Below are 9,359 nucleotides of genomic sequence, written 5' to 3'. Positions count from 1 at the left end.
CTTTGCTTGTACAAGTTGTGCTGGTTTCCCCAGTACTGTGTACTGTCTCACCCTTCACCCAAGATACCACTTATCTATTGCCTATTTAGTATTTCCCCCCGACCCCTCCCATCCCTGGTAACCAACAAAGATAGTTACATTTTGTGAGTGAACTTTTTCATGGGTTTTTACAATAGAGTTCTCATACAGTATTTGTCCTTTTGTGATTGACTTATTTCACTCAGCATAATGTCCTCAAGTTTCCTCCATGTTATGAGGTGCTTCACGGATTCATCGTTGTTCTTTACGGCGTGACTTTTTAACCTTCTAGTTATACCCAGATTTTAAATACTCATTTCAGTACTGAAGTGACGCCGTGTGGTGGCATCATTAGTGAACCTCGTGCTCAAACGCCGTGGTAGCGTGTGAGTGAATCCTGCCATGATTCACAGCATTCCCTTGGCTTTTGCCGTGGCGTTTCAGAAATTGGGTGGCCACCCGTCTGTGCTTATTTGTTGGAGACTGGAGGAGCCCGCCATCTTGTCCGGCTTTTCATCCTGTGTCCTTTCTGTGGTTGCAGGGATGAGACCCTGTCTGGCAGCGAGCTGACTGCCAAGCTTGAGCCAGCATTCCTCTCCGGGCTGCGCTGTGCCCAGCCGCTCATCAGGGCCAAGTTTTTCGAGGTTTTTGACAACTCTATGAAGCGCAGGGTCTACGAGCGCCTGCTCTACGTGACCTGTTCCCAGAACTGGGAGGCCATGGGGAATCACTTTTGGATCAAGCAGTGCATTGAGGTAGGAGGACTTACTTGCCACCTGTAACCGGGCCGCAGGATGTTGTGACCCATCGCACCAGAGCCATGCTGAGGCGAATTAGGAATCTCAGATGCAGACCAACTCTTAATCTCTAGTAGGACCAAATAAACATCATCTAAAGCTTTTTGGGGCTGATTTTAAGTCCTTTGTCAGAAAGCTGAATATCATTTCTTAGTTCATAGCCAAAGATTCTGTTTTTTTCCAAGTATAAAACCCATTGCTGTTGAGTCAATTCAAACTCATAGTGACCCTATAAGACACAGAGTAGGACTGCCCAGTTTTTAGACCTAGGGTTTCCAAGGAGTGGCTGGTGGCTTTGAACTGCCACCCTTTTGGTTAGCAGCCAAGCTCTTAACCACTGTGCCATCAGGGCTCCCCAAGTGTAAAAATTGTCCTTAAAGAATAAAGCAGATCCTGTTACTCCTTACTGCTGCCCGTGGCATAAAATCCAGCCTCTGCGTGGTGGTCTTGCAGCCCCAAATGCAGACCCTTGCCTGTCTCTCCAGCCCCATCTTGTCCCTCTCTCCTTCACTCCCTGGTCTCAACCATGCTGGCTCTTCATTTTCTCGAACGTGCCACACCTTTCTGCCATGAGATCCTTGTCCTTCCCTTGGACCTTCATTTGGTTGGTTCCCCCTCATCCCTCAGGCCTCAGGGTGTGAGTGACCTCCTTGGAATGGCAAAATGGGGAGCCCTTTCATTCTCGGCCAGTCTTCCAGCTCCTAGGCAGCATAATGAGTTTGTGTCTGGGATGTTGACAGTGAATCTCTGGGGCAGCGACACCATTTCTGGGATGTTTTGACGGTGAACCTCCGGGGCCCAGCACACGCTTGCACAGGGGGTGCTTAGTACAGCTTTGCCAGAAGACTGAAAGCATGGCTTGGTCAAGGGGCAGCATGAGAAAGGCCTGGAGGTGAACCCTGTCGTGAGTGTGGGGACAGTCTCGGAGCATTAGTGCCAGCGGGAGTGGTCCCACTAGAAGGGCAGGCAAGGGATTAGGTCACGGGGGACCAGGTGAGCCACATCAAGGAGCTTGGTCTTCCCTGAGGGCCACATGAAGCCATTGGAGGGTTGTGGGTAGGGGCATTATGGGGCGTGATGTTTGGAAGAGGATGGGTTTGAGCAGAGTGAGTCTGGAGATCAGGTAGGAGGTCCTGTCCAGGCAGGAAGGGTTGGCTGCCTAGATATCCAGCAGGCAAAATTGGCAGGGCTTGGTGATGTGATATGGAAGATGAGAGAGAATGAAAAGTAGATGAAGCACGGGTTTGTGTCTTCCATCGCTGAGAGGTGCCCCTGAGAATGGAGGAAGGGGGACCATTTGGCAGGGGAGAAGGAGGTGGAGATTTTGAGTCTGAGGGCTCTGAGCGCAGGGATTCTCCATCTAACCGGGGGGATATGGACTGGGCTGAAGACAGGGTCGTCGGCAGCAGGGATGTACCAGTTGAGACGAATAGATATTTAGATATTAACAGTGTCCCCACGCCCCAGATGCCACGCATGTGGTTTATGTTTGTCATCTTTTTCACGACACCGTTTCAGCTTCTGTTGGCTGTGTGTGAGAAGAGCACTCCCATTGGCACCAGCTGCCAAGGGGCCACGCTCCCATCCATCACCAATGTCATCAACCTGGCTGACAGCCACGACCGTGCGGCCTTCGCCATGGTCACGCACGTCAAGCAGGAGCCACGGGAGCGAGAGAACAGCGAGTCCAAGGAGGAGGTAACACCATCAGCCTCGGGGCACCTCCTTTCCCAGGCAGAGTCCCCAGCCCCTGGGAGATGTTTATACCGGCCTTGGGTCATTTTGGGGCACAAGTAAGGGATTAAAACCTGTCTCTGCCTGACAGCTCTGAATGTGAAACCTAAGTTGCAGGTTAAAATTGATGAGTATCTCGTATTGCCATTCAGTTTTGAGGTAGATCCTTTTATCGGGAGCTAGTACTGCTCAGTACAGAGTATTTTACTGTTTTCATGGTTTTCCTCTCCAAGTGAGAAGTGGCCTGTGTTGGGTTATAGTACTGCTCTGAGGAGTGACACTCCCATGAAGGAGCCGTAGCTGTGACTGGTTCCACCAGCACCTCCTAAGAACCTTCCGTATCTCTACCTGCTCCTGGTGTGGGCAGCCACGTGTAGCCTGGGTCAGGGCTGAGGCCTTAGCTGAGGCCTTCAGTACCTCGTGCGGGGGAGATGGATGTGACCCCAGGCGTAGATTTTTTTTTTTAAGACTGTTTTTTTAGGTTGTTGGCTCTTGGAAAGCTCAGCCTCTGAAGTGTTGGGTTTTAGAAGACGGTGCTAAGCCAGTGTTGAGCCCTCTTTTTTCTGAAAGGGGTAGTTTGTCTCCTTTCCCACATACAGGAGATGTACTCATTCTATTAACAAAGAAGAATTTAGGCTTTTCTTCACTATTGCTATATGTTAGATCATATAGTGATGTGCTTTTCTTTCTGTAACATTTTTGTGTGAAATAAATTATTGACTTGGAAGTGATTTTGTACACTTTAAAGGGAGCATACAGAATGTTTGAGAACTTGACTTAGGTTCATGAGTGTTTTCTCTATTTTAGGGGTTGAAGTAATTCAAATTAAGAACAGTTCTTGTTGGCAGAGGAGTAGTTTGATGATTAAATTGTTGACTGATGTCCCAGGAGCTTTGGATAGAAATAAGGTTTATTCATTCCTCTTTGGGAATGAGTCTAATAAAACATTGTGCGAGCAACACTCTGTGCCGTGACCCCGAATGAGCAAGGCAGCTAGGTTGCATTCTGAAGATCATTCAAAGTGATCTAGGAATTACACGAGTGTGGGACTTAACACCAGTCCAAAGGAATACTTGTTCCTGGTAATCTTATTATTTCTACTGTTTAAAATTTGTATTTTGTTTTTCATTTTGCTTTCCATAACCTAAATACGAAAGCAAGATGGTGACATTTCATACTGTCATTTAAAGCGAAAGAGAGGACTGCTCTAGTTAACCTGGTTTTTGTTTATTTTAAAATTCAAGCAAGATTATTTAAGTAATTATGAACTCCCAGGAAACTAATAAAAGTTTACTTGCCAAAAATGTAACAAGAAGTATATAGAGGTTGTGTTTGTTGGATTTACTTTATTTGACCTTTTTGGTTTTCTTTGTTTTTGTTTTTCAGGATGTAGAGATCGATATTGAACTAGCTCCTGGAGATCAGACTAGCACACCTAAGACCAAAGAACTTTCTGAAAAGGACATTGGAAACCAGCTGCACATGTTAACCAATAGGCATGACAAATTTCTCGATACTCTCCGGGAAGTGAAGGTCTGTGGGCAGGTTTGGAAGGACAGTTCCCCTCACCCCTCCCACCCCCTGCTGAGAATTTTGAATCCTAAATCAAGGTGATTCCACCATAGTGTGAATTTTTCTTCTCAGTTGAAACATTAAAGTGCATATTTTAGATAGATTTGAGGAAGCAGTTTTTATATTTTATATACATTTGAGAAAGCAGTTACAGTGACTTGTGAGAAGAGATAAGAAAAAAGAGGGTAATTTCTCCACAACTGCCCCTTAATAGAGATGGTAAAATGCTTTACTTAAAAATACATGATGAGACATATACTAGATTATTTTTAAAGTGGTATAAAAGAGGAGAAAACATGAACAGGTTAATGTGGCAAATCGAGTCCCACTTTTGGCAGAGGGGAACGGCAGCACATCTGTGTTGAGATCTAGCCAGACAGAAACTCTTTGGCTTCTACAAACCCTCGGGTTAATTATAGGTAGATCGTTTTCAGATAATGACTGTGAAAAAATTAGTTAAGACTCCATATACCAAGTCACTTGTGAAGTAAACAGTGATTATTCTGTTCATAGCTGAAGCCAGGTGAAGAAAAATCATGAACTAACTACTTATTACAAATAATTTTTCATTTAAATTTGTTCAGTGACGTGTCTTAAATTTCATCATTAAGTCAAATTCTGAACTTATATCTGAGTGACAAGAGTGTGGTCTTGGGTAAGCATCCAATGGTCTCCTGAGATGTGGAGCGGGGAGCAGAGCATTCCTAGATGTGTACATGACAGGCTTTCATGTCACAGACCAGGGACCTTCCTAGACCCACCCGTCCTACCATCACTGCCAGAAGGAGAGTGGTGGATCCATGATCCACATCTCCGAGGCCCTTGTCAGTGCTGACTCATTGTTACGTTGGCATAAGCTTCATGACTGGTTCATTGTGGAAGGTCTACAGGCGCATCAGGTTAAGGTTAATGTTTTGGAAGTATATTGCTGTAAGAGTAGATGTTTGGTTTTTCTGGCTTAAAATCTTTTCTCAGGTCAAATGGTCACACCTGTACAGCTCAGCATATACTTCTGGGGCCTTGGCTGCTTTCTGGGCTGGTGCAGGGCACACTGACATGGCTGCATGGGAGAATCTCAGTCTTGATCTTAGCCGCTGTGGCCTGCTTTTCCGGCCCTGTGCTCCTCCCTGTTGTAAGGGGATCGTTCAGGCTTATGGCCATGCAGACTTCTCTGGCAACAGGAAGCAACAGTATCCCATCCACGCCACAGAGGAGATCCCCAGCCTATCCCCAACCTTAGTCCTCCGCACAGTCGTGTGAGCACCATGACCATTGGGGACCAGGCACATTGCCCACTTGATATATGTCACCAGACGAGGCAGAGCCACCTGTCCCATCCTTTCACGTGGGGCTCACAGGGCATGCTTTCGTGTTAATTAACCTCCCTTCTTACCTAATTTTACCTCGCCTTCTTGCTTTCTCTGTGGTCCCATTTTCCTCGTTTACCTCTTCTATACTTTCTAACTTAGTCATTCATCAAATACTTACTGAGTGCTTGCTGTGTACCAGTTGTGCTGCGTACTTTCCTGAGCACCAGAGATAGAGCAGTGAGCAAAACAGACCAGAGCAGCCAGCCCTCAGGGTGAACTTTCTTGTGGGGAGATAAACAGTAAACAAAAAGAAAAAAATTTCGCTATATACCGTCAGGGGGTGTGATGAGGCTCTGGGGGAGATAAAGCAGCAGGGGTCTTAGGGAGTTGGAGTGGGTGATGGTTGTGTGGTTATTTTACCTTGTACATATTTGTGGACATTCCTTAGAGTTTTTGTTGGAGCAGAGTGGGATCATTGATCATATTTATGGTTTCTTCGATGGCAGTCTCCTGCCTGAAGCTCCTGTTTAAGTGATCAGGGGCCAGTTGGCTCTTCCTAGGCCATTTATTTCTGGTTCCACAGAGATTAAGAGGCGTTTGGGTGGATCCTTAACACCTGCTTAGGCACTCTTTCTCTTTCCTGTCAGGCAGCTTCTCCCAGAATTGACCATTTTTCCTTGTGCAGGAATCTGTTGAGGCCAGTGATCCCTCCTTGGTTTCCCAGGGGTTGGGGGGGTACACAGCATCCACACACTTGTTCACCCCCTTTCTGTGCATGTGTAATTTAGGACAAGCCATGAAGCTGTGGAATTCCCAGGGCTGAGATGACTGATTTTGAACTTGTATCTGAGTGACACAGTGTAGTCTTGAACAAGCCTTGCGTTTCTCCCACCATCTTGTGGCCTTTGGCTAAACTGACCTGGAGCCACGAGGTACTGGGAGCTACGGATGGGGCTGAGCGCAGAGCTGCGGAAGACGGTCAGGCTCATCTCATAGTGGTCCTGAGTGGTGGTATTTCCTCACAAGGGCACTCTGGGAATCAAATACCCAGGAGCATTCTTTTTTTCTTTTTTTTTTTTTTAAATAATGTTTTATTGTGTTTTTGGTGAAAGCTTACACAGTCAATTAGGTTCCTGTTTCGCAATTTCTACACAAATTGTTTAGTGACATCAGTTACATTTTTCACTGTGTGTCAACATTCTCTTTAATTGTGTTCTGGTTTTTTGTTTTTCCACTGCTCTAGTTTCCTTGTCTCCTTACCTTCTCATCTTTGCTTCAGAGTAATTGTTGACCTTTTGGTGTCATATAGATGGTTCTTTAGTAGAGCATGGGTAATATCGTTTATTTTGTGTGCCACTTTGTTGTTTCACTAAAAGGTGATCTCAGAATAGTTTCAATTCAAGGTTTAAAGAGTATCTCAAGGTTTAAAGAGTGTCTCAGGGAGTGCTCTGGTCTCAGCTGGTCCCCTTTTTTAGGAATTTGAATTTTGTTCTACATTTTCTTCCCAGTTCATTTGGATCCATCTGTTGTGGCCCTGATTAGAACTGTTGGTAGTGGTAGCTGGGCACCATCTAGTTCTTCAGGTCTCAGGGTAGATGAGGCTGTGGCTCATATAGGCTTTTATCCTTGTAGACTTGTTTCTTCTCTGAGCCTTTGTTTCCTTATTATTTTGCTCCTGATGAGTAGAGACCAATAATTGTATCTTAGATGGCTGCTCATGAGGTTTTAAGACCCTGGACGTTACTCCACTATGATCAGAAGATGAACTCTGTGAACTCTAGTATGCCAGTTGACTGAGTTGTCCCATGAGACTAAAGTCTTAAGCTTTCAAACCTAGAAAACCAGTCTCGCAAGGTATTTGATTATGTCTGAGGAGTATCTGTAGTTGTCTTCTGTGAATATACGTGCCTGCACACATCTGTGCTTACATATATGTATAGATACTTCTGTCTGTGCACACATATGTATACACTTGCGCCTACCCACATACCTCTGTGCTAATACACATACGTTATGTGACCTTGCACTCTTTTTTTGGTCTTTGTTGGAATTGTTGCCAAGTTACGTATGTCAGATTCTTTAGTACAAGCATTCTTTTCTCTTCAGCGCTTTCCAGTGACATCATTTACTTTGGTCAAGCTGTGCTCACTATACCCACATTCAGTGCTAGTTTTCCCATCGCCAAAAATAACAAGTGTCTACAATCTAGAGCGTTATTCCCCCTCTCCCCATCCCTCCCTGGTAACCACCAATGAACACTCATCTCTTTATATGTATCTATTCTTGTCATACAATGTTTATCCTTATGTGATTGACTTATTTCACTTAGCATTATGTCCTCCAGGTCCATCCATGTTATAATATGTTTTGTGGACTGATCGTTGTTCTTTATGGTTGTGTAGTATTCCATTGTATGTGTGTACCACATTTTGCTTATCCATTCATCCATTGATGGGCACTTAGGTTGTTTCCATTGTTTCTGCTATTGTGAATAATGCTGCAACAAGCATAGGTGTGCCTATGTCTGTATCACTTCTATTACGTCTCTGGGGTATATACCTAGGAGTGGCATTGCTGGATCATAGTGTATTTCTGTTTCAAGTTTTTTGAGGAAGCATCATACCATTTTCCATAGTGGTTATACTATTTTACAGTCCTACCAGCAATGGATAAGGGTTCCAATCTCTCCACATCCTTGCCAACATTTGTTGTTACCTTTTTTTTTTCCCAATCAGTGCCATTTTAGCAGGAGTGAGGTGGTATCTCATTGTAGTTTTTATTTGCATCCCTCTAATGGCTAATGGGAAACCCTAGTGGCGTAGTGGTTAAATGTTACAGCTGCTAATAACCAAAAGGTTGTAGTTCAAATCCACCACGCACTCCTTGGAAACTGTGGGGCAGTTCTACTCTGTCCTATAGGGTCACTATGAGTTGGAATTGACTCGATAGCAACGGGTTTGGTTTTTCTGGTTTTAATGGCTAGTGATCGTGAGCATCTTTTCATGTGTTTGTTGGCCACTTGAATGTCCTCTTTGGTGAAGTTTTTATTCACGTCCTTTGCCTATTTTATAACTGTCTTTTTGTTGTTGATGTTTTCTATAAATTTTAGAGATTAAACTCTCATCAGATCTATTGTTTCTGAAGATTTTTTTCCCAGTCTGTAGGTTTTCTTTTTACTCTTTTGATAAAGTCTTTTGATGAGAATAAGTTTTTAATTTTTAAGAGGTCCCGTGTATCTAGTCTGTCTTTTGCTATTCGTGCATTTGTTACATTTGTTATCCTATTTTTACAAAAGATTAGATCCCATAGTTTCTTCCCTGTGTTTTTTTTCCAGGAACTTTATAATTTTAGGTTTCACATTTAGGTCTTTGATCCATTTTGAGTTAATATTTGCGTATAATGTGATCCATTTTGAGCTAATACTTGTGTATAATCTGAGGTATGGGTCCTGTTTCATTTTTCCGCAAGTGGATATCCAGTTTTGCCAGCACTGTTTATTAAAGAGATTGTTTCTCCTCCATTGAATGGACTCTCACCCTTGTTGAAAATCACTTTTTCATAAATGGATGGATTTATTTCTGGTTCTCGATTCTATTCCACTGGTCTGTGTATCTATTGAACTAGTACCAGGCTGTCCTGATTACAGTGGTTTTATAGTATGTTTTGGCATTGGGGGATGTGAGGCCTCCTGCTTTATTCCTCTTCAGTATTGCTTTGGCTATTTGAGATTTCTTTCCTTTCCATATAAAGTTGGTCATTCGTTTTTCTGTTTCATTAAAGAACGTTGCTGGGATTTGTGTCGGGATTGCATTGTATCTGTAGATTACTTTAGGTCATATTGACATTTTCATTGTATGAAGTCTTCATATCCATGAGCACAAAATGTCCTTCCATTTACGTAGTTAGTATTCTTAGATATTTTCGCTCA

General features: G+C 43.8%; 1 protein-coding gene across 1 annotated transcript in view; it reads left to right on the top strand.

Moving 5' to 3' along the window:
- TRRAP (transformation/transcription domain associated protein) overlaps positions 1-9,359 on the top strand; it is a 135,835-nt gene that overhangs the window by 90,577 nt on the left and 35,899 nt on the right. Inside the window, exons 49-51 of the mRNA XM_023735339.1 lie at positions 560-773; positions 2,334-2,513; positions 3,936-4,082. Of these exons, the coding sequence (XP_023591107.1) occupies positions 560-773; positions 2,334-2,513; positions 3,936-4,082 (541 nt within the window). The remainder of the gene's footprint in view (positions 1-559; positions 774-2,333; positions 2,514-3,935; positions 4,083-9,359) is intronic.

This window comes from Trichechus manatus, unplaced genomic scaffold, assembly GCF_000243295.1.
Source record: "Trichechus manatus latirostris isolate Lorelei unplaced genomic scaffold, TriManLat1.0 scaffold00077, whole genome shotgun sequence".
Classification (NCBI taxonomy): domain Eukaryota; kingdom Metazoa; phylum Chordata; class Mammalia; order Sirenia; family Trichechidae; genus Trichechus; species Trichechus manatus.
The sequence above is the reverse complement of the archived record's forward strand: the minus strand, read 5'-3'. Positions and strand labels throughout refer to the sequence as shown.